The sequence below is a fragment of the Talpa occidentalis genome, unplaced genomic scaffold (genome assembly GCF_014898055.3).
Source record: "Talpa occidentalis isolate TD23 unplaced genomic scaffold, MPIMG_talOcc4v2.1 talOcc4.9, whole genome shotgun sequence".
NCBI lineage: Eukaryota > Metazoa > Chordata > Mammalia > Eulipotyphla > Talpidae > Talpa > Talpa occidentalis.
Window position 1 is genome coordinate 96,583,876 of NW_023605305.1, and position 24,917 is coordinate 96,608,792.

A 24,917-nucleotide genomic window follows, 5' to 3' on the forward strand; every position below is an offset into this window, starting at 1 on the left:
CTTTGGTCAATCCTAAGTATAACACCAGTCATTCTCATATCTGGAAGGGCTTGAGGTCATGTTGTCGCTGGCATGATTGTATAGACCAAGCTCCAGAATTACTCCTGGAGTTTAATGGCTAAAAGAAAGGAAAGAATCTCCATTTTTGCAAAAGGAACGATCAAAGGGAGACAAGTCATGTCCTGATTTTACAACAACAAACAATAAATTATAGTATGTTTGGGTCCATATTACAAGTATGACTTAAAAAAATGATGCTATCCACGCAAATGTTTAAATTCTAGCATTGGTTATTAGAATGTGTTTGATTTGTTTTAAAATGGAGAAATGACAGCACCATATTGTAAGAAGTTACTGCCTCTGCATGTTGTAAGAATCCACACAGGGGCTCTGGTTAAATTACCAGAAGGTTGAAATAACAGCAATATGTTATCCACAGTTATTTCAGTTCCTTCGACTCAGAATCTGATTCAAAAAAGGTTTAACCTAATATGTCTGAGTTGTAGAGATAGAGCAGGAGATAATTAAGATTTAGAAAGAAATTTAAGAAATTAAGCTATAAAGTACTTTAGAACCATGTGTACATTTATCTAATGTGTTGTTTTGTAAGTAATTATTTATTCACTAAAAGAGCTACTTCAGGATCTCAATTTGTAATAAGTGACAAATATTTTCTCATTCAGCAATTCCACTCATTTAAGTAGATCTTCCTTCAAAGTAGAGGGTTTTTTTTTTTTAACCTTTACTTATAACTGAATATAGTTAAGGCTCATGGAAGGAAAATGCATATATACATTAGTTGCACTCTAAAAACTTAATTATGTAAAACCATGACTTGTAAGGCAGAATTTACAAATGGAAATAAACCCCATAACTGTGATGATGTAATTTATAAGTTTATTTCTTTTAGAATTGCTTGGGATACCAAATGCATTCAATTTAGAAGTCTCAGCGAGTAATAAACAGCAACAGCCCACTGTGTGAAGTTAGCACCCCACCTTGTGGAAAACAGTAGGTGTTGTTAGATGGAAGCCTGTCAGTTTCAGAGGGACTGTAACCAACATACTGCCACGATTCGCACATACTTATGTGCTAAGAGATGCAAACAAAGAATCCCTATTTATTAAAGTAACAGAAAAACAAACGTGCTTCCAAAATACAAGTATTTTGTCTCCAAATATTGGTGCTTGTGACATGTCTGGGCTATTTAGAAAGGAAACATTTCCAACTCCTTCCACTGAATTTTCTATCTCTTTTCAACTTTGTTTCAAAAAATAACTTTCATTTTTTCAAGTGTAACCTGTGATATACAGAAAATGTGCAAAGACCAAAATAAAAATTAATCATTTTTCATCACTCAAAGATGATCCTCACGCCCTTTTTGTAAATCTTACAAACTATGAGCTCACTTAAATCACCCTTCTGCAACTGAAAATATGCTAAGATGATCTCAGGTTTCTAAAATTGAAATATTTCCTTGTCTTGTATCTTAACTGATTTCTTTCCCAATCTTCTGTCACAATAATTGTCAAAACACACCTGCCAATCATCTGAACACGTCCCGCGAGTTCCAACTTCCTTTTCCCAGGCTGTCTCCCCTCTTCAAATTCCCCAGTGTTCTTGGGAAGCCACTATCCTCAGGGCCGCTCTAGTCCACAGCTCTTATTGTCCTTTGCTGAAATCATATATATGTGCACACATGCTCGCAGATTTTGAAGTTCCTTATGGAACTTGCCTGAGCAGGCAACTCCTCAGGTAATGATCTCTAGGGCCTCCTTGGTATGGTCCCTTTGGGAGCTCTCAGTTCTTCTGCTCCATGCCCCACTGGCTGCCACTGTATCTTCACCTTGGAAGTCCCCGCACTGCAGGCCTTGAGATTCCCTTGCTTCACTCCTGGGCTGGAGCACAGACTCCAGGACCGAGTCTTCCTTCTCTTGGGCCCCCTGGTTTTGGAGGAGCACATCTTCTGTGAAAGGGGAAATGAGGAACTGGTTTTGGATCAATGCTCTTCTGTCACTCTGGACTCCAATGTGACTCCTCTTTTCCCTGGAAGTTTTCAGTATCTTCTCTTCATCACTACTTCGGCAATCACACACTACATCTTGTGACTCCCGTTCATCCGGGCTGGGGATAATCCTTTAGTTTGAAGATCATATCCTTGCTGTCCTGGAAATATTTTTATTAAAAATTCTTTTCCCCTGTGTCCTTGGTTCTTTCTGCATAGCAGACCTTCAACATCCAGTTTGATTACCTAATTTTTAAATTTTTCCTCTACTGTTTTTATCTTTTTGTTCTTTTTTTTTTAAAAAAGATTTATTCATTTATGCATATAAGAACTGGGTACAGGCCAGAGGTGTGTGTATGTGGCAGGGGGGTGGTGGTGAGAGGATTCACCAGAGACAGAGTGGGGAAGAGAACAGGCAGATCGACTGAAATACACTGCTGAGGGGAGCAGCGGGTGAGCCAGGAGAGGTCTGCTGTGCCTTGTGGGTAGCTCCCTGGATGGGGATCAAACTCGCACTGGAGTGGCTACAGATAGCTTCGTAGGTTGGGGGAATATAGCTGGGTGTTCTGGTGGCAGGAACAGAGTGTGTGGAGGGAGATGCAATGGAGAGAAGAGGGGAGGGTGGGACAGGGGCCCAGATGAAATAGGGTCTTCAGGCCATTGTAAGTAACCTTGCACCACAAGGGAGGCCCTCTTTTTGTTCTGCTTTACATGAGAGTTCTTCAATATGATCTTCCAAGCTTTTGATTTTTTAAATTCCTAATACTCAAAAATTTAAGAGGTAGGATCTTTCTTGTCTTGTGACTTGAAAAAAAAAACAGACCTCATTCTTTTTTTTAAAGACATGCTGTCCTCCCTTAAGGTATTGTTTACCCTTCGGCACCTCATCTCTCCCTCCTCCTTGCATTGCCCTTTCCCCTGACTCCTTTTCTCAAAATTCTTTCCCAACTGAGTTTTGCTTCCCTTACGTAGAGGCTGCCCTCCAGTGCTGATAGTTTGTGGATGCTGGTTCAAATCAGTGATTCTCAAGAGGGTAGAGAGACTTCTTCCCCAGGGGACCTTAGACAAGGTTTAGAAACATTTTTAAGAATTAATTATATATATATTTTTTACATCATTTTCCATTTTTGTACAATGTATGAATCTTCATCTTGGTTATAGTCCCTGTGAAATTCCCACCACCCATTCATCTGTGAACTATCATCACATTTCCTTGTGCTCTTCCCACCCTTGTTTTGATCCTACTCCCTTCTCCCCTGCTTCAGAATGTCTCTGGTTTATAGTTGCCTGTTGTTTTTGATTTTTACTTTATTATAATTAGTTTTTTTTTCCCGATCCCTTATTTGGATCCTCTACATTCCTGCTATAAGTGAGACCATCATCTAGAAACATTTTTGGTTGCCAAGACTGGAGGTGCTGCGCTATGAGCTGGGAAGAGAGGACTGCTCCAGGGGCCTGGTGGGTAGAAACCAGCGATAAACATTCCACCACACAGAAAACAATGTCGTCACAAGATTTATTGGGCTAATATGTCAAAAGTGCTGAGGTTGAAAAATCCTAGTTCATACTAAAGAATGAAACATTAAAAGGCAGACTAAAAGCTCATGTGTTGGGCGGGCCTTGCCAAGTGGAGGATAAAGTCAGGACTTGATTATTTCATTGGGGAAATCCCCAGGATCAGAACCTACATTCTAGTCGCCTGAGCAAATCAGTTCTTCCAAAGCTAATCTTCAACCTCCAGCCTGAGGAAGAGATAATATAGCCTCTGAGTGGACCACAAAGGAGACCTAAGTGGTGGGCCCTAGAGTGACAACGGGTCCCCTTGTCATCCACTCTCCTTAATCCCTCTGTTTTCAAGACAATGTTTCACTCCAACCATAGTTTGGCTTGAGGTCCTTTAATCTTTGCAGAGGGCAAATCTTGGGGAGGATAGAGGGTCTGAGAGTCTAATTGGTTATAGGTAGTCTTGAATCGAGACCCACCCAGGACTCCAGGCTCCAGAGGCTTTTTTTTTTTTTTTATTTTCTAGCACTGTCCAGCAACACCTTTATTAATTAGCTATGAAGATTTTCAGTATTTGTTTTGCCATTTCAACTGCACCTAAAACTTGAGGCAAAAGGGCAGTTCCTTTCCATACTTTGCATTCCTCATAAAACTTAAGTCCAAATTTTGCACATAGAAACTACTAAATCAAGACCATTTTTTTTTATTTTTAAGGACTTTACCCTGGGGAAGGCAAAGTTTCTAGGGAGCTATTCTACCTTAACAAAGTAGAACACATGAAACAAACACACCAGTGCCTGTAACCTCAGCAAGTTGTTTTGTGAATAAAGATTTTAAATAAAAACACCCTCTTGGTGGAAAGACTATTCTATAGCAATAAAAAACCTTTGCAAACTCAGGAGATGAAAACCATCCCTAGCAAGGATACAAAAATGTTTCTAAAGGAAAAGTGGAGACAACCTCTCCTCATGTTAGTCATCTTCCCCATGTTAGTCTTTAAAATATACCAGAAATCTCCACTGTCAGCCATTCTCAAGTTCAGCCCTCTCCTGCCTCTATGGAGAAGTAACGCAGGTCCCAACAGCTCAGTGCTCAGCAGCGCACTGCCACCTGGTGGCAACGCACAGGGATGATGTGGGCTGGGGAGGCAGCAGAGGAGAGCACAATGTTCTTTCTCCCCAGGACCATTTCTGAAGCCAGAAGGACACTTTTGGGGAGGGAGAGGTGGGAGAAAAAGAGAAAGGGAGGGAAAGAGGCATGGGAGAGTAGGAGGAGGAGAGGGGAGGAAAGAAAATGAGGGTGAGTACACACGTATAGGACTTAGGAAATGGCTTTGGTGTGGTCCAAGGGGGCCGGACAGTTTCAGAATCCCAGGGTGTGTCTGAGTTCCCCCAGGAGAAGCCACTGACTCATCGGGGAGGTCTGAGGAATTATTTATAAACACGCAGAGACAGGTACGCTCTACTCACAGACATCCCAGGGTCAGAGATGGCAACTCCATTCTTACAATTGCTCAGACCAAAACCTTTGATGTTCTCCTTGACTTCTCTTTTCTTCACATCCCATATTTAGTCTGTCAGGAAATTCTATTAACTCTACATTCAAAAAATATCCAGAATCCAACCACTTTCCTCTATGCCTACCCTTACTGGTATAAGTCATGCTGTATATTGTCTGGTTTGCCTTAAAAATCTCCTGTCTGGTCTCCTACAGTCTATTTGTAACACAGCATCCAGAATTATCTATTTGAAACAGCAGTTGGATGATGTTACTCCTCTGAGCAAAAACTTCCAACATCTCCCAGTTTTCCTCAGAGTAGAGAGGACATACTTACAATGGCCTGAAGACCCTATTTCTTCTGGGCCCCTGTCCCACCCTCCCCTCTTCTCTCCATTGCATCTCCCTCCACACACTCTGTTCCTGCCACCAGAACACCCAGTTATTCCCCCAACATCCAGGAATGCCCTCTCTGGCTTTTTCCTCTCCACCTGAAACACTCTTCTCAGGAGTCACATATTCTTCAAGGTCCTATGAGCAGAATTCTCAATCCCCCTTCCCCCTACAAGCCTCTCATAACATCAGTCACCTCCTAACAACCTTTATGATTTTCTTATCCACTAGACCTAATATTGACTGTCTTTCTGATACAGGTGCAGTTGAGTAAGCTCCATGACAGTAGGAACTTTTCTGGTCTATTTTGTTCTTTGGTAGATCTTACTGCCCATAGTAATGTCTACCAAATGGAAAGCAAATATTTATTGTTGAATAAACAAAGTAAAAAAAATGAAAACAGAAATCTAATGCTATTACATTAAAAAATTGGAAAACTAAAGTTACGTTTTAAATATCATATAGTTTTATACATTTTTAAATATCAGAAACACATTTCTGTATTTATTCACATCATATTTAATGTCTCTCAAAAATATTTCACTTTTGTGCCTGTATTGGTTGTTTTTTTCTGTATTCAAGATCCTTCCCTTTTATTCGGGGCTTAAATATCCAAGGGCTATTTTCTCATTTTCTTTTCTAACAGAGCTGACATAAAGAAGTTACTGATATTTACATATTCAGCTTGTATCTGACTCTTTTCTATTATTTGATTTTGTTTTTAATATCCTTATAAAATATGACTTTGCTTTTGCTCTTTCAATATTTATACCTCTTATTTCATTCGAGCAGAGGGCCCAAACAAAAAATACGACAAATAATGACAGGTATTCTTATTTTGGTTTTGATTTGAGGGAAAAAGAATGGGCATTGCCTTTGATTCAAGCACCTTTTTCATTCTAGGAACCAACAAAAATGTTTAAATAATGGGGTGTTTTTGCAATGCAGTGTTTTTAGGCTTATATAATTGGGCGGCCATGGATATAAAATGTGCGGCAGACACTGCTGAGATTCCACAGCAAGTGCAGGACGTGCAGATATTCATGCAACAGGCCCTCAGCATTACTGGCCTGAGGCAACTGCTGAAAAATATGAATAGAGGGCCTCCCCTGGTGGTGCAGGTGGTTGAGCACAGTGCTGTGAAGCTGTCTGCAGCCTCTGCAATTTGGGTTCAATCCCCACCGGCCGGTGAGATACCCACATGGCGTGGCAGACCTCTCTTGTCGTGCCCGCTGCTCCCCTCAGCAGTGTATTTCAGTCAGTCTGCCTGTTCCGTTCTCTGCTCTGTCTCTGGTGAATCTTCTCACCCTCCCGCACATCTGACCTGTACCCCGGTTCTTGTATGTATGAATAAATAAATCTTTAAAAAAAAATGAATAGAGAGTAGAGAGGCTTTCTTTAGTGACTACAACAACAGTCCTGAGTATCTATTACATTTGTCTCTATTTACATTCTGTCATACGCTTACTCTGTTTACTTCAAAACAGGGATTCAATAAAGAATCCAGCAGAGTGCAATAGTTGAAAAGGGCTGACACGTTCTTGATTGTTAGCAGGTTATTTGATGTGGGTTGTATGTTCACCCATTTTCTAATCAAAATGACACCCATATGTATTGTAAAAACTAGGTAAGTTCTAAAAATACTTGCAGAATATGTATAAGTACAAAAATGTCCACTGCTGTATTTAGTGAAAAACTGAAAACAGTGAGAAGAAATGTCCAGCAGTACTAGAGGCTGCTATGGAAGCATTAAGAAGTACAAGGTACACCTATACATTCCCACATGGAAAGTTATCAAGGCCGAGAGTTAAAAAGAAAAAAGCTGAAAACAATATATAGAGTGTGATTTATAAGCTAGCCATACATGTGCCCCCTCCCTACTGTTTAAGTGGTTATGTTTACATGTATATATGTTATCCATTATATTTTGTTATATGGACACTAGAAACATGAGGAAAAGCACACCAGCAAGGTGGAATTCAAACTGGCACAGTATCGACCCCTAGTGACTGGGCCTGGGTAGTGAAAGGGAAATTCTGCTTTTTACATTATAGACTTACTGTCTGAAGCTTTTGAGTTAAGGAACCAAAAAAAAAAAAAAAGAAATAAAATTTGGGAAGAACAGAAGAGAGTAGATAAAAAGAAAAATAACAACTTAGAATACGGTTCCTTGTGGGGTATATTCAACAAGATATGCTGAAATAAACACAGTGTTTTATGCACAATTGACATTAACTTAGTGTTTTCTATAAATGAATAAATAAATAATCTTTCTGGGTAAACATTATAAGCTGAATTATAAAGTGGTGGGAAATCTGGTTAAGTGACCCAAAAGCAAAAGGTTGGCTCTAATTTTTAATCCTTCAAATCAGTTTTCAGCAATCCCCCTTTGCTTTATATATGAACAAAGCCGACTCTAATTTTTACATACAATTTTTAAAAATGTCTTATTCTAGTCTCACTGAGTTTTTTACTTTAGTGGTATTATCTAAAGGTGCCAACTCATGCTCTAACAGAAGTCACAAAGAGTAATAGTTGTCAAGGGAGGCAGTTTACAGATAAGACTCAAATACAGAAGCAAATAAAAGAATGAACCAAAATCCACAGTGCAATATCTGGGCCTCATTTCCTTCCATGTCTCCCCAGGGTAAATGTCCCTACTAAGACACAAGCCAACAAGGAGCCTACAGCTTTCCAGAATGTTCTGGTTTGATTTTTCACTTAACTTTATATAACTCTGGTAATTGTTCCTATTTGGAAAGGTTACTATGCAATTTTTCTGGAGGATATGACTTTAGCTACTCTTTAAAACTAATCCCAGTGGAAATTATACTTTATTAGAAAGTTTTCTAAGATCTTTTCATATAAGTAATTTCACAGTTAATTATTCATTTTGGTTTTTTGTTTGTTTTTTGCTTAGCTTTCCAACTGTTCATCTTTCTCAACTCAATTGCTTTATATGAGTGGAACTGAGTTATTTCTCCCAAGAGAAACCTGTTTATCTTAAAAAGCTAGCAAAACTACTGAGAGAAACACAGGCTAATAGCAGAGTTTAAAAGTATAACAGGAATAGGGCCTCCCCGGTGGCGCAGCGGTTGAGCACTGGGTTGCGAAAGTGCCCACAGCCTCTGCAGTGCCGGTTCGATCCCCAGCTGCTCCCCGGCCACCGGAGGAGGGTCCCACATGGCGCGCAGACCTCTCCTGCCGCCTGCTGCTCCCCTCAGCACTGTACTTCGGTCCTCCTGCCTACTCTGCTCCCGGCTCTGGCTCTGGTGAATTCTCTCACCCTCCCGTGCTTCTGACTATACCCAGTGCTTGTATAAATAAATACAAAAAAAAAAAATCTTTAAAAAAAAAAAAGTATAACAGGAATAATCATTTCTCTTCACTCTTGCACAATTATAAATGAATTATATATATAAAGATTTATTTTATTTTATTTTATTTAAGATTTATTTATACAAGAACCAGGGTACAGGCCAGATGTGCAGGAGGGTGAGAAGACTCACCAGAGACAGAGAGGGTAACAGAACAGGCAGACTGACTGAAATACACTGCTGAGGGGAGCAGCGGGGATGGCAGGAGCGGTCTGCCGTGCCATGTGGGTTACTCCACCGCCAGCGGGGATCGAACTGGCACTACAGAGGCTGCCAATAGCTTCACAGCACTGTGCTCAACCACCTGAGCCACCAGTGAGGCCGTATATATAAAGATTTAAATATTATTTAAAAATTACTTTGAATCAGGGCCTTCCTGGTGGCGCAAGGGGTAAAGACACAACCTATGAGGCTATCCACAGCCTCTGTAGCACGAGTTGGATCCCCAGCCAAGGAGCTACCCATATGGCACGGCAGACCTCTCCTGTCTTGCCCACTGCTCCCCTCAGTAGTGTATTTCAGTAGATCCACCTGTTCTGCTCCCCACTCTCTCTCTGGTGACTCCCTACCTCTGGCCTGCACCCCAGCTTTTGTATGCATAAATAAATCTTAAAAAAAATTACCTTGAATCAAAGGAATTGGAAGAAATGTGAAGTTTCTGCAACAAAAGTATTTGATCTCTACCATTAACAAAACCAGAGCCTCCGTGGTAGCACAGGGGTTAAAGACACAGCACTATCAAGCTATTGCCAGCCACTGCAGTACGAGTTCAATACCCGGCTGGCCAGGGAGCTGACCCACATGGTGCAGCAGACCTCTCCTGTCTTGCCCGCTGCTCCCCTTAGCAGTGTATTTCAATGGATCTCCCTATTCTGCTCCCCACTCTCTCTGGTGAATCCTCTCACCCCTGCATCTCTGATTTATATCCCAGTTTTTGAATGCATAAATAATCTTCTAAAAAATTAACAAATCACATTAATTTAAAATTTAGCTTAAAACTCTGCTGATATCTAACATAAATAGACAAATATGAGCATTTAAATATTTAGAGAATTATTGAATAATTCCTTATCAGAAATTATTTACCAATCAATAGAAAATTCCTGAGCACAGAGGAAAAAAACAATGATGCAAAAATCCTGAACAAAATTTTATTAAACTGAATTCAACAATATACTAAAAGGATCACACACTACAATCAAGTGGGACTTATTCCAGAGCTGCAGGGATGACTCCACATACATAAATCAATTAATGTGATACACCACACCAATAAAATTAAGTATAAAAACCATATGATCATCTCAATAGATGCAGAAAAAGCATTTTACAGGATTTAATACATATTTATGATAAAAGCTCTTAGTAAAATGAGTCCAGAAAGAAAGGACCTGATACACCTCAACAAATAAGGGTCACATATGAGAAACCCACAGCTAGCACCAGTCTCAATAGTGAAAAATTGAAATTTTTTGCCGTAAGATCAAGAACAGACAAGGGTGTCCATTCTCATCACGATTATTCAACATAGTATTAGAAGTCCCAGCCAGAGCAATTAGATAGGAAAAAGAAATAAAAAGTATCAAATAGGAAAGGAAGGAGTAAAACTGTTACTTTCTGCAGAGGCTAGGATTATATACATAGAAAACCCTAAACCACAATGAGCTATCACTTCATACCTGTTAGAATGGCTATTATAAAAAAGACAGGATTAGCACATTTTGCTGAGGATGCAGAGAAAAGGGAAACTTCACATGCCGTTGGTGGGGATGCAAGTTGGTGCAGACATTATGGAGAACAGTAAGTCAATTCCTCAAAATATTAACAAAAGAAATACATATGATTCTGGTATCCCAATGCTGGCTATTTATCCAAAGAATACAAAAACACAAATTTGAAAAGCTCTATGCATCACCACATTTATTGCAGCATTATTCAGAATAGTCAGAAATTGAAAACAACCTAAGTGCCCATAGACAGATGATTGGATAAAGATGTGGTATATACACATACAAGATGAAATCTTGTCATTTGAAACAAAAATGGATATATCTTGAAAGCATTATGCTAAGCAAAATAAGTCAAAAGGAGAAAGACAAATACTGGATGATTTCACTCATATATAGTAGATAACGGAACTAAACATATGAGTGAATAAAACCAAACAGAAACAAACTCTTAAGACCACACAAACAAGAGTGGTTACCAGAAGGGAAGGGGTAGGCAATTTGGGTAAATGGGATCAATTGCACAGTGATGGATGGAAACCTGAATATTTGGTGACTGGCATATGGTAGTATATTCAGATGTTGATATGTAAGTCTGTACAACTGAAACCATAAAATGTTATAAACCCATTTTACTTTAAAAAAGGAAAAGAGGGCCTCCCTGGTGGCACAAGGGGTTAAGAAGCAGCACTATGAAGCAAGACTCAGCACTATGAAGCTATCCACAGCCACTGCAGCATGAGTTCAATCCCCAGCAGGGGAGGTGCCCCACATGGCACAGCAGACCACCCCTACCTCATCGGTTGCTCCCTTCAGCAGTGTATTTCAGTCAATCTGCCTGTTCCGTTCCCTACTCTGTCTCTGGTGAATCCTCTCACCCCCCACACTTCTGGTCTATACTCCAGTTCTTCTATGCATAAATAAATAAATCTTAAAAAAATAAAGGAAAAGAAAAAACAGCAAATTCCCATGCTACTTGGGTAACTCTAAGCCATTAACAACTGGAATGTATATATTCTGATTTCTCAGGTCTTCACATTTTTGGAAAAGCAGGTTTGTGTTGAAAATGTGGGTTTTGCCACACTGAGATACCACGCCGGCGAGGGTCCCACATGGCACGCAGACCTCTCCTGTCGTGCCCACTGCTCCCCTTAGCAGTGTACTTCATCAGTCTGCCTGTTCTGCTCCTCTCTCTGGCTCTGGTGAATTCTCTCACCCTCCCGTGCTTCTGACTGTACCCATTGCTTGTATAAATAAATAAATAAATCTTTAAAAAAAAAAAAAAAAGAATGGCACATATCAAAAAAACAAGCAACAACAAATGTTGGCGAGGATGTAGTGAAAAAAGGAACTCTCCTACATTGCTGGTGGGAGTGCAAACTGGTCCAACCACTATGGAAAGCTGTATGGAGGTTCCTCAGTCTACTAAAAATGGTGCTACCATATGACCCGGCAATTCCACTCTTAGGGATCTACCCAAAGAACACAAACACACTGATTCAAAAGAACACTTGTATACGTATGTTAATTGCAGCACTATTTATAATAGGTAAAACCTGGAAACAACCCAAATGCCAAAAAATAGAAGACTGAATCAAGAAGATGTGCTACATATACACAATGGAATATTATTCAGCAATCAAAAAAGATAAACTCATGCAATTTGTAGCAACATGGATGGAGCTGGAACGGATCGTGCTCAGCGAAATAAGCCAGAAAGAGAAAGAAAAATACTGGATGGTCTCACTCATAGCAGGAATTTAGAAAACATAAATAAGGGACCAGGAAAAAGACTAATTGTAATAAAGTAAAAATCAAAATCAACAAGCAACTATAGACCAGAGACACACCACGTGGGACAGGGGGCAGGAGGGGGGCGGGAAGGAGAAGAGGGATTAGGGTCAGAATAAGGGGAGTGGGAATTGTACAGGGAATATAACCAAAATGAAAATGTATACATTGTGCAAAAATGAAAAATGATATAAGAATTATCTAAAATAAAATATTTTTTAAAAAGTACATGAGATTCTTTCAATGGACAATAAAACTCAATGCGTTACCAATATGTAATAGAAATTGCCACTTACTGTGGTACTGGGGTCTCTATTATCTCTATTTAGTTCAAAAGATTTTATTTTTTGGCCACTCATTTCATCGGTGTCAGCGATGATGTAATGTCTAGGAGAGTAAGCATCGGACAACTTCTCAAGCAGCCTCAGAATCTCAGTGGTATGTCCACCTGAAAAAAATATTGAAAGACTTATGATTATGAAACCCTCCATGGACATATCCATTTGACCATGTTATACTATCATTGTGCGTTGGGTGTCTCCCAAAAGCCAGAAGGAGCATTTGGAAACCATAATCATTGCCCTTGTGTAAGTACTATTTTGATAGGAGGGAAGAAGATAAAAAATGTCTAAAAATAAAATCATCAGCAGCAATAGGTGTGGAAGAAGGTCCAAAGAAGTGTAAGACACAGTTTCTATTATCAAGAAATCAGGTGGGAAAGGAACAAGACACACACAGAAAACAATGCAAGAAAGCAAGAAAAATGCAAATGGTAGGTGGAACCAAGTAAATAGTATGAGAAAACATTACCATAAAAGCAGGGGATATTCCTGGTCAAGGATTACGATGGCTTGAAAGGTAAAGCTAATGGATAGCTAGGAGTAGGAAGGCTATAGGGGAGGGAGTGGAATTATTAGGGCATGATATACCAAGATCTGAGTCACGTGTTCAAGGAATGGTGGGAAAACTGGGAAGAAGGATGAGGATGAACCAAGGTCAGGAATATAGGTTAATAAATGGAAAGACAGTCACGGAAAATGTCTATGTTGAGAAGTAACATCAGGGAGCCAGGAGCACTGTCCCACAGGGCTCGGGTCTTCTTTACGGAGACTTTTGGTGACCACTGCTCTTAGTAGAGGTCCTAGTAGTGGTCTCAGCACACCGCAGGTCCTCAAACAGCCGCTTCAGCAAACAACTGCATGTTGAACTTTTGAAACTGTACAGTCTCCAAGTGTTACTACTTTAATTTCAAAACCATGTGTTTAAAAATCACTTGTGTTCACTGAAGTTCCTTCATGGAAAAATACCCCAAAATCATCTCCCTTTCACATTAACTATATGCCATTTAAGCAAAGCAACCAAACTCGATCAATGAGCCTGTCACACCTTAGTTTCATTTCTTGGCCTCAGCCAGGTTGATGTCCAGAACGTTCTCTGTATTCATTTTATTTGTTGTCTACCACTTTTCTCTGCTCACACTATTTCCCCTACTTACAAATCTCCCCTACTTCATCTCCCTTAGTGCATAAGGAAGAATTTTCAATAATGATACAGTGAACACACCAATTGATGATCAAACAAATTATGTTTTCTCCCACAGGGTACACTTTCTTAGAGTAGAAAGGTAAGGGTTGCTATCTAGATTCCAGAAGGAATTAATATACTAATAAAATTAGCATAGAGTAATAGCCAATGAGTTTCAGGAATTAGAACAATACTTACATCATAAAACCTGTCACCCTTCTTCTTGACTGGGGCAAGTAATTTACACATCTGACTTACACTCATTTTAGTGTTTTTGTTCTAGATTTAAAAGTGTGATGGTTAGCAAAGTAGGTACTTGTTTTCACAGCTGAAACAAGAGTAAAAGCTAATGTCCACAACACCTTCCACCGCAATTAAAACTCCATTATGCTTCTAGAACAGTCTTTCCCCCTCCTCCCCCCAGGAAACCCTCACTGAATATATTCTTTGGAAATTTAACCTTGTTACTGAATAAAGTCATTAAAATGATGGGCTTTGTTTTCCATTTGATTGTGTTACTGTAGGGTAAGTGAAAAATTATCAGGCTTTTCTGCCCTGTCGCCATTAGCATTAATGATGGATCCCTGTGGTCCTACATGCATGCCTGATGGCGGACACCTGGAGGAGGGTGTGGGCATGCATAGGTGGGCACACCTGAGCTGAGACTAGGCTTATAAGGGCAGCGTCCCGGGGACACCAGCAGAAAGAGCAGAGCAGCAAAGGAGAAGAGACCGTGAGAGGATGCCAGAGAGCCCAGAAAGAGTGAGGATTCACTGGGGGCTGGGAGGCCTGCTGTGTACATGGATGCCACACTATAAATGGTGTAGAAAGATCAATAAAAGTCTGAAAAAGTCACTGAGGGCTCCAGGACTCTCCTTTACCCATCTGTGAGGATCATGGAGAACCTGCTCTGTGCCTTGCTGGCACTACACCACCCCACACACACCTTGCCCCAGTAGAAGGTAAGCACCATGAAAGCAGGAATTTTGGTTCACTTTGTTTCTCCTGTATCTCCAGTGTCTAGAAAATAGAAGTTACTCCAATTATTAAATGAATCGATAGATGGGAATTCAATATTAAACCTAAAATTTGCCTAAGGAGATCACATGGTGTCTCAAAGAAAAGTAGTAATTTATGATTGATGTTCTTTGAACGTAATTGGTTGATTAATGATATCTTACAGTATCTTAAGATTAAATGTCTTTTGAGATTCTAGGTAAACATTGAAAATGTCTGCTTCTTCCAACATTTGGGCATGAACTATTAAACTGTTTAACCTATCTACAAGTCTTTCTTTGACGTGAATGATCATTTGAGATCCTTGACCTCTCTCCATCTTGAATTGTTTGAAAGACAGAGGACATATTTGACAGATGAACTTAATTCTAGTTCCCAGTATTCCAATTTAAATTTAATACTGTTTAATCAATTCCAACGAGCACCTGCACCCCTATGTTTATAGCCGCACTATTTACAATAGCTAAGCTTTGGAAACAACCCAAATGCCCAAAAATAGATGACTGGATCAAGAAGATGTGGTACATATACACCATGAAATATTACTCAGCATTCAAAAAAGATAAACACATGCAATTTGCAGCAACATGGATGGAGCTGGAAGGGATCATGCTCAGCAAAATAAGCCAGAAAGAAAAGGAAAAATACCGGATGGTCTCCCTCTTAGCAGGAATCTAGAAAACTTAAATAAGGGACCAGGAAAAAGAATAACTATAAGAAAGAAAATATCAAAATCAACAAACAACTATGAACCAGAGACACTCTATGAGGGGTGGGGGGGCGGGGAAAGGAGAGCTTGGGGTCAAAATAAGGGGGTTGTAATTGTATGGGGAATATAAAGATATAATTAAATAAAAAAATAAATACTGTTTAAGTGAATGGCTCTAACAACCATTTGTTTGTTAGTTCAACTCACAAATTTAGACATCACTCTTAAGTCTTTCCTTCCCTGATCCCCCTTTCAATCTACAAGTCCTATGTGATTTTTAGCTCCTAAATCTCATTTAAAATGCATATACTTTTCTCTATCCCCACACCCATCACACTGTCATAATCTGTTCTCAACTATTTTTAGAGCTCTGATTTGTCTCCCTACCTCATTCTTTGTCATGACATTTTCTTGATAATGCAGGCTAAACGACCTCTGTGAAGGTGAGATTTAATTGTGTCACTTTTCATTAAAAAACACTTTAAAAGACCCCTCTGCAACCAGGACTAATAATAGTACCATTTATTAACTTATTACTATGTATCAAGCACTTTGCTAAACACTTTAAATACTATCACATTTCATCTTTCCTCACTTCTTCTCATCCCACATTTTTCATGGTGGAAATAAAAGCTCAGAAACAATAATTAGCCCAAGATCACCAAGTTAATAAGTGGCAGAGATGTGATTCAACTCAGTATTATGTTAATCTTGAGGCTTATGGTCCTAATTCTACAAGCTACAGAGTACTGGATTGCTGCTAATAGCTCCAGAGAGCAGGGTTTAAAACTCTTTTTAGGATCTGGACTGTGCTTACCTCCCCACATTCTTCCTTGTTTTTCAAGCTTCCAGGAAGCTTCCGGATTCAAGTTCAGATAAAGTGATGTCCTTCCTGAAGCCTTCCACTATAGTTTGTACTTAGGATTATAGCACTTATTGTGGCAAGTATCCATTTTGTTTTTGTTTTCTTTAATTTTCCTATTTTCTCCATTTCATTCACTGCTGTATCCTCATGCCTTTCAGTGCTTGGGGCACAGTCAGCATCCCAGGGCAAGTAATATTTATCGATTTTCATATCTCCAAAGTACAGCATAGTGTCTAGTTTCTCTATGACTCAACATACATTAACTGAATAAAGAAATGAATTATACTTGAACATAGTTAAAACAGTTGTTTGTACTATGAATATTATTCTATCTGGATTCAATCCCCTGGCATTTCCGAGGGATTATACACAGAATGTACATTATTAAAATTTTAAATTGTAAGCGCCTACAGAAGTTCTGGACTGTGTCTGACACTGAATTACCTGGTAGGGGGCAGTTGGTTCATACTCTGACAGATATCCTGGGGTGTGCACTGTTCTATGGTCAGTAGAAAATTGTTTTTATACTTATATATTTTGCATATGCATATAAGTGAGACAGTTCACTTTGCCTCATGTATGTATCATGTAGTATTTGCGATTCCTAAATTAAATACAAAATATCTACATGAATCCTGCAAAACAATTTTTATACAGTGAGATTGCATGTTAGCGATTTCAGAGGTTTCTGCGCCCTCTGTTCCCTCTGATCAATAATTTACTAGTAAAATATACTCTGCCAGAAAAAGTTTAATTACAGACAAATGTAAATTGCTCTTTTGCGATTAAAATACGTCTGAGCTGCAGGAGCAAACCAGCACTTTCCATCGGCTGTGCCCACCGGTTCCGGTAATTCAGAGAAACTACAACTCCCAGCAGGCAATAACAAAAACCTGCCAAAGAGACCAGCGAGGAGCGCGCGGTGCATTCTGGGGTTTGTAGTGCCAGCCAGGCGCTTGACACTCCGCCCTGCTACTTACCGGACCCCGCCACCACCAGGAGGCTGAGAGACTCACGCGGCACAGCGACCTGGGCATGAAGCACTAGCCACAGCCTCAGAGTCAGTATCAGTAACACCGCCACCGCGATCCCCGCTACAGCTAGAATACAAGTGCTCGCCATGCAAAGAATAGACGCATGCGTAATTTCGTCGCCGCCGTCAGCACTAGTCGCGGAGGAGGGGGTCAGAGTTCATGAACTACGGGTACCGAGGAGAGTCAAATGAGGGCGGGGGCGGGCTTTGCGCTGGGAGGAGTCTAAGGGCAGAAGCGGAAGTCCGGGTTCTAGATGGCTTCCCTGCGGGCTTCTGCGCGGCTGTGCCCGGGCATAAGCTGAAATTCTGGAAGTTAACAGCTGGAGAAGTTTGATTTCCGCACTAGAAGAGGGCAGGCCTCTTGCACTCTCTGCAGACACCGGAGCTCCCGAGTTATGAGGTGATCCAGCTCTAACCGGCCTCGTGGATTCCTCCCTAGGCCAAAGGCATAGTCAGCTCCCTCGCAAACTCCCTTTTCAAGCCGAGGAAAGTGTTTCTTTTGCACTTGAAGACATCACTGCAGATCTTTGCCAGTGAAAGTTTCCTTGGTATAAAAAATTGAATTTAGGCCCTTTATTCAAATCTTTTGCCCCAATTATTTTTGAAAACTTTTTTAGGAGTTTTCATAAATTTCAGACCCTAACAAATGTAGCTAAGGGTGGACACCTCAAGTTATGCCATGTTCCGGAGAGGAGTGGAAACTCAGTAGCTCAGGGGGGCAGGGTAGAGAATACTTGGACCTACAAATAATGTTTAGTTCATTTTACTGTAAAGCAAACACCTTCTCCACTCCAAGGTTCCTTATTTTTATGTTTACTAACACATAGTAGCAATATAAAAGTGCTGAGATTAGAGAAGACCATTCACCCCAATATCACTTGCTGTCACCTTTAGGTTACATAGGACAAGTGTGCAGATGATCAGACTTGTCTAGAAAGGTGAAAGTGGTAGATGTAGGATTAGAAACCAGAAATCCTTTCTCATACTGCATAAGAGTACTACATTGTATACTCCTTTGTTAAGTTCAAAGTTGCTTATTACTTGCTAGAACCTAGATGTGGATTTAGAAATGTGGTCTCTCAGGGTCCACTGAGGAGCTACTAAATTAGAATCACCAGGGGAAAGGCCTGGGTCCAGCTTATCTAGCCAGTGTGGCGATTTCTATCAGTTGTCAAGTTTGGAAAACACTTAGGGATTTTTCTGGCAGCATTTTCTGTGAGGCTGCTGGGCCTCACAGTACTTACCATATCCAGTCTTAAGTCAAATCCTCTTAATCTTCCGTCCCTACAATAAAGTAATAAGGTGAATAGCATTCCTTCTCTTTACAATTAGGATCCATAAACGTTAAATGTGATAGAATCCATAAGCTAACTTAGTAAGTGATGGAAAAAGATCATAGTTGTGGCTTAGAAGTCAGTGTCTCTCAAATTTTTATGGAATTAGAATTGCCTGGGTTTACAAATGCATAGTTGGAAATTCAGTGCTAACGTAGTGTGAAAAACAGCTTAAGAATATTACAAAGGGGTCGCTGTGGGTGGAGCACAGTGCTGTGAAGCTCTCCACAGCCTCTGCAGCATGGGTTCGACTCCCGGCTGGCCAGGGAGATACCCACCTTGCGCAGGAGACCTCTCCTGTCTTGCCCGCTGCTCCCCTCAGCAGTGTCTTTGGTCCATCTGCCTGTTTTGCCTCCCACTCTGCCTCTCACCCTCCCATGCTTCTGGCCTATACCCCAGTTCTTGTATAAATAAATAGCTCTTAAAAAAAAAAAAACCTGATTTTCAAAAAAAAAAAAAAAAGAATATTACAAAGGATGTGGTTTTTTTTCATCTGCCCACACTGCCATTCCTATCAATAGCTTCAATCTAAAGCACTCTCCCCTTAAATTTGTTTATTTTTTTGTATCGCAATTTATTCACTCTTCAATGGACAGTCATTCAAGGTTTATGCAATTAAAAACAATACTGCAATGAGCTTTGTGTACATGCCTCCTTGACAAGAATTTCAATAGAACAGAAAACCCAGAGACTGAGTGTATAAGCATCTCCAAATACTAGATATTGCCAAACCACTCTCCAAAGTAATAACAAATTTCATCAGCAAAGATCATAGTCCATTGCTCCAAACTCAGCAACATGTATGTGTCAGAATTGTTTGTTTTCATTTGTGCCTATCAGATAGCAGTAAAATAGTTATCTCAATGTTGTTTTAATATGTGATACTTTATTCTGGGCTAGGCATTAAGGATAAGGAAATTCTCCTGCTTTCATGAGTTTATAGTCTAGCAAAGTATCTAAGAATGTTAGAAGAAAAACATTTAACTCTTTCGTTTGCTGCCTCTTACTTTTTTTTTTAAGATTTATTTATTTATACATACAAGAACTGGGGTACAGGCAGAGGTGCAGGGGGGTGAGAGGATTCACCAGAGACAGAGTGGGAAACAGAACAGGCAAACCAACGGAAACACACTGCTGAGGGGAGCAGCGGGTCAGTCAGGAGAGGTCTGCTGCGCCAAGTGGGTAGCTCCCTAGCTGGGGATTGAACTCGTGCTGTAGTGGCTGTGGACAGCATTATAGTTTGCATCTTAACCCCTTGCGCCACCAGGGAGGCCCCATGCCTCTTACAGTTTTGTAAGCTGTTACTATAAACCATTTCTTGTGAGAAAGTCAGCTTCCATCTTTAATTTGAAGAGTCACAACCACTATGGAGAGCTGTGTGGAGATTTCTGGACCTACTAAACATAGAGCTTCCATATGATCCAGCAATTCCACTCCTAGGTATTTACCCAAAGGACACAGAAACATCAATTCCAAAGAGCACCTGCACTCCTATGTTTATAGCAGCACTGTTTACAATAGCTAAGCTTTGGAAACAACCCAAATGCCCAAAAATAGATGACTGGATCAAGAAGATGTGGTACATATATACCATGGAATATTACTCAGCATTCAAAAAAGATAAACACATGCAATTTGCAGCAACATGGATGGCACTGGAAGGGATCATGCTCAGCGAAATAAGCCAAAAAGAAAAAGAAAAATACCGGATGGTCTCACTCATAGCAGGAATCTAGAAAACTTAAATAAGGGACCAGGAAAATGAATATAAGAAAGTGAAAATCAAAATCAACAAAAAACTATGAACCAGAGACACTTTTTGGGGGTTGGGGGGCGGGAGGGGAAGGATTGGGGTCAGAATGGGGCGTTTGCAATTGTATGGGGGAATATAAAAATAAAATTTAATATTAAAAAAAAAATAATTTGAAGAGTCATCCATCTTCATGCATTAAAGAAAAATACTGCTATCTGTTGTATATCCAGGACTTACAGCACCCAAGAGTTCCAGTTTAGGAAATAAGTGAAACAGATCTAGTTTCAATCTCTTAAAGTTTCATTTCTTTACAGTACCATTAGCCTTTAACCATTCCTACTGAGCATGTCCAAATCCCAACCCACTCGATTTTTAGGGTATCTAAGGCAAATGTTATGGAAGCATTCCCAGTACCACTTTGGGGCAGGGACACAGGGTGCTGAAAGCCCAGGCCTGCCTTCCTTTTGGATTCCATCTTCAACCTCTCACTATCAACTGTTATGGCCAAGAATGTTTTCACTTCCAAATGCAGCAGGAATCCTCTCAGAACATATAACACAAAACAGCCCACCACCAAAATGAAGAGAGTCCCCTTAAATTTAAAAGAAGACTTTAGAGGTCTCAGAAATTATACCCAAACTAGGCAATCTCCAAAGGTATCTTATTATTGGGTCTTTTGTTAAGGGTGAGGTAACCTTTTCCAAAACCCTTCACAGCAGATTTTTTCACTTCTGGCCATATTTATATCACTTGGCCACTTAAAAGGAATGAGACCACAAAACTGGCTGGGGTAAGGGAGAAAGAGGACATTTTGCCTGTTTAATCTGGCCATCGGATGGAAGGTGGATAGGGAACAAAATGGGCATTCTTTTAGAGTGGAGGAAGTTGCAGGAGGGTGGAGCTGATTGTTGGGTAGGTAAATAATAGTGAGTGGATTGCCGTGAAGATGATGTGTCCAGAGATAACTTTGTAAACACCCAGGCAATGCAGATGTCCGGCACATTAATAATTACTATTCTCCAGGGCCCCAGTATACACCCTTACATTCAGGAGTCCCCTTACTACTGTAGTCACCTGTATCTGTAGGAAAAATCAGCTTGACCACACTTAGCATGCAGCTGGGGTGAATGGGATGATCAGGCATTTAGGAGGTCCCTGTGAATGCAGAGAATCAAAGAGGGACAATGGCAGATATTGTTTGGAGTTATTGGTTGAGTTGTATTGAATTAAGCCTAGGGTCAAACTCTTCCATGTTCCTCACAAGAAAGTTGAAGGGAGGAGCTAGGCAGTCATAGATAGGAACGAAGTTGGGTATTCCAAAAAAACCAAAAATGTCTGCTGGGTGAGCTGAATTCTGGACTGTGACAGACCCCAAATGTGTAGATAATCAAGAGGTCAAAACTGTACTAGATTCAGCAGGAAAGATAAGCTGAGTAAGAAGTAACAACTAAAATGTCTCTTGGGGGAAATGAGTATCAGTGACAATGCAGATAACAGATGCATGGAGGTAAATTATAGTGCTGTGAAAAGCATGAAAAGTGTATTAGTGGTTGGGAAAATGAATCATGACATTGAGCCATAACTAATCACAGTGTATGGAAGGTGATTTTTAGGGTCTTCTTAAATCTATTTCCTAAAGTTTCTATGGAAAGTATCTATTATTGATAAATATTATGAAAGTTTTTTTAAGTTAAGATTACTTTGCACTATTCAGTAGGATTATACTTGTTTATTTATTCAACATATCTAATTGTCTAGGGGCTATGTGCTAAATTTAGGTATAGGAGATCTTGTGTGATAGTAGACCAGACAAGAATCTTAGTCTAGGAAGAAGACAGTGGAGGTAGAAGGGAGTAGTTGAGACATTTTATGTATAGAATTAATAATACTTATTGTTGGATTAGATATTGGAGGTGAAAAAAAAATGGAGGAAAGATGGCTCCCAGATTTTGAATTCAAAACTGGTTGGATGGTGTCATTTGCTAATAATAGATAGACAAGAAAAGAAACAAGCTTTTGTGGGTGGGGAAAGAGGAGGAGAAAATGAAATGTTCTGCTCAGGATGTTAGTTTTTTAATAGCCTGTTAGAACTTCAAGTGGTTATATCAAATAGGCAGTTTGTGTATGAATCTGAAGTTTGAGTTGGAGCTAGGTATAAATTTAGAACTCAGAATATAGATGGTATTTAAAGCCAAGGGACTGAGTGAGAGATTATCTCAGCAGGGAGGTTAGGACAACTAAACTCCTGTTTAATAGAACTTCCTGCAATGATGATGTGTTTATGACCATGTTGTTCACTAGCCACATGTACCTATTGAGCACTTGACAAATGGCCCATGTGATTGAGGAACTGAGGAAAAGGATTCAAGAAAGAGTGAATTCACATCACATGCTGTTAGTGGTGATTTGGTGATAGATAAGTCACTGGGACTGTAACAGGAGCAGCATTTCCATGGAATTGTGATTGTGGCAGATAGGAATGGGAGATGAAGAAAAGCAGTTCCTGTATTTTTGTTTTTCTTTGAAGGGGATGGAAATATTGGGTGGGAAGTGGAGGGAAACTTGGAATTGAAGAAACTTATTTTTTAAAAATGGAATTGTTATATTTGATGTTTAAAATGATCTACCAGGGGAAAATTGACATTGGAGAGAAAGGGAATGAGGTTGGAGTAGATTTCTTTAAAAAATGAAAAGGGTTGAAATATGGCACACAAGTGAGGAGTTGGGAGGAGGAAGAGTGACCCTTGTTTCATGGTAACAGGAGAGAGGGCAGATCTGTGGATACAGATCCTGGGATATGTGTGGAATTGCAGGTAAATAGATGAGGATATGGAGATAGGGGGTACAAAGTGTAAGAGGCTCAAGAAAAAAGATGAGAAACAATCATCTTCAAGAGTGGCATACCCACCTGGACCAGCATAGCATTTCTGCCTTCCCATGAGGAGGTAGGATAAAGCTGGAAAGGAGTTCTTAGTTTGGACTTGAGACAAAACTGTGACCACCAGAAATTTGAATGCCCATTTAGAGTTTGTGGTAATATAGAGTTACCAGTCAGCATGATTTTATATATTTTTCCGCTATTGGAAAAGGTAGCTTGTTGGCTTTAACCAGAGTTAGACTTTAGACTTGTGAATAAAGAGAGAACTTTTCTTCTCAAGGGTGGGAGGGCTGTGGAATTTCCTCTGACCAAAATAGAAGTGAAGACTGGAGAGTGGAGGTGGGAGCATGGAATGGTAGTGGAATGAATAGTGGAATGGTAAGGTCAGCAAATTGAAGGCCTAAAGAAGGTTAAAAATTGCAATGAAAGAGCTAGACTCAGTGAACCATAGTGGTAAGAGGTGGTAGTGAATGTGGTGCTTGTAGTCAATATTGTTATTACTGGTGGCATTTAGGGGGTAACTGTAGGGATGGATGAATAAGTATTGGTTATAAGCCAGATATCTTCCATTAATCCTTCCAGATCCATCTTCTACACTTCTAAACCCACTGCGTGCCATAGGAGCTGAAACCTATTGATTCAATCAACAGGTTTCCTTGTTCTAGGATTCTGGTTGGGTTTGCCAGTGGGGATCCTTAGCAGATCTGATGAAGGGAGGCTATGTCCCTGACTGAAGAGATCTGCTCTTTTCAACGTAGCTATCTCTAAATTCCTAAACATGTCTCTCCTTCTGGATCCCAATTCTCCCTTCCCTTATGCCATCATACCCGTGAGTGGCAGCAGCTTCACTATTACTAGCCCTGAGTTAATGCACTATCCCTTTTGCCTTCCCTACCTTATCCACACCTTTGTAAACCATCCCTTTTTAAAATCACCTTCAAATTAAACTAATATGACTGTGTCGTCTTCCTCCTATTGGGAGCCCTGATACAGGATAGTACAACTGTGTGACAAGAACATCAAAGGAGCTGGAGTTTTTGAAAGAAGAAATGTTTTGGAAGTGGCAAGAGGGATCAAAAGGATGCCTTCCCTCCTCCTGTGCAGGTGTGAGAAACAAATGCCCTCTCTTGGTGAAACACTGAGGAAGGATGGAGGCTATGCAGGGAAGTACAGAAGAATTCAAAAAGAAGTTGAAGTTTTCAGATTATGAGTCAGGACATCCAAACGGTACAGTGAAAGGGTTGGAAGACTGGTAATGAATGGGGATGGGGTCAGATTGAGGGATTTTCAAGTAATTAATGTTTGATCTGGGAGATTTCTGGGGATTGAAGTAAATAGGGATATGGGTGGATATCCCTACCCACTGAGAGTGTGTAGGTGCTCAGTTCAGTTCAGTTCTGCTAATACCTATTATGTGCTGCACACTGGTCTGGGCATGGGGCCTTATTAGCTAAGGTGCTAACAGTTAACATCCCAGCAGTGACTTAACAATGAGCCTGACTATGTAAACC

The 24,917-nt window shown here is 40.1% G+C and overlaps 1 protein-coding gene across 1 annotated transcript in view; it reads right to left on the bottom strand.

Moving 5' to 3' along the window:
• Nucleotides 1–17,582, bottom strand: part of ALG14 (ALG14 UDP-N-acetylglucosaminyltransferase subunit) — a 79,426-nt gene extending 61,844 nt beyond the window's left edge. Inside the window, exons 1-2 of the mRNA XM_037499196.2 lie at nucleotides 17,389–17,582; nucleotides 12,590–12,741 (exon numbers count right to left, since the gene is read on the bottom strand). Of these exons, the coding sequence (XP_037355093.1) occupies nucleotides 12,590–12,741; nucleotides 17,389–17,530 (294 nt within the window). The 5' untranslated portion in view covers nucleotides 17,531–17,582. The remainder of the gene's footprint in view (nucleotides 1–12,589; nucleotides 12,742–17,388) is intronic.
• Between the last annotated feature and the right edge of the window lie 7,335 nt (nucleotides 17,583–24,917).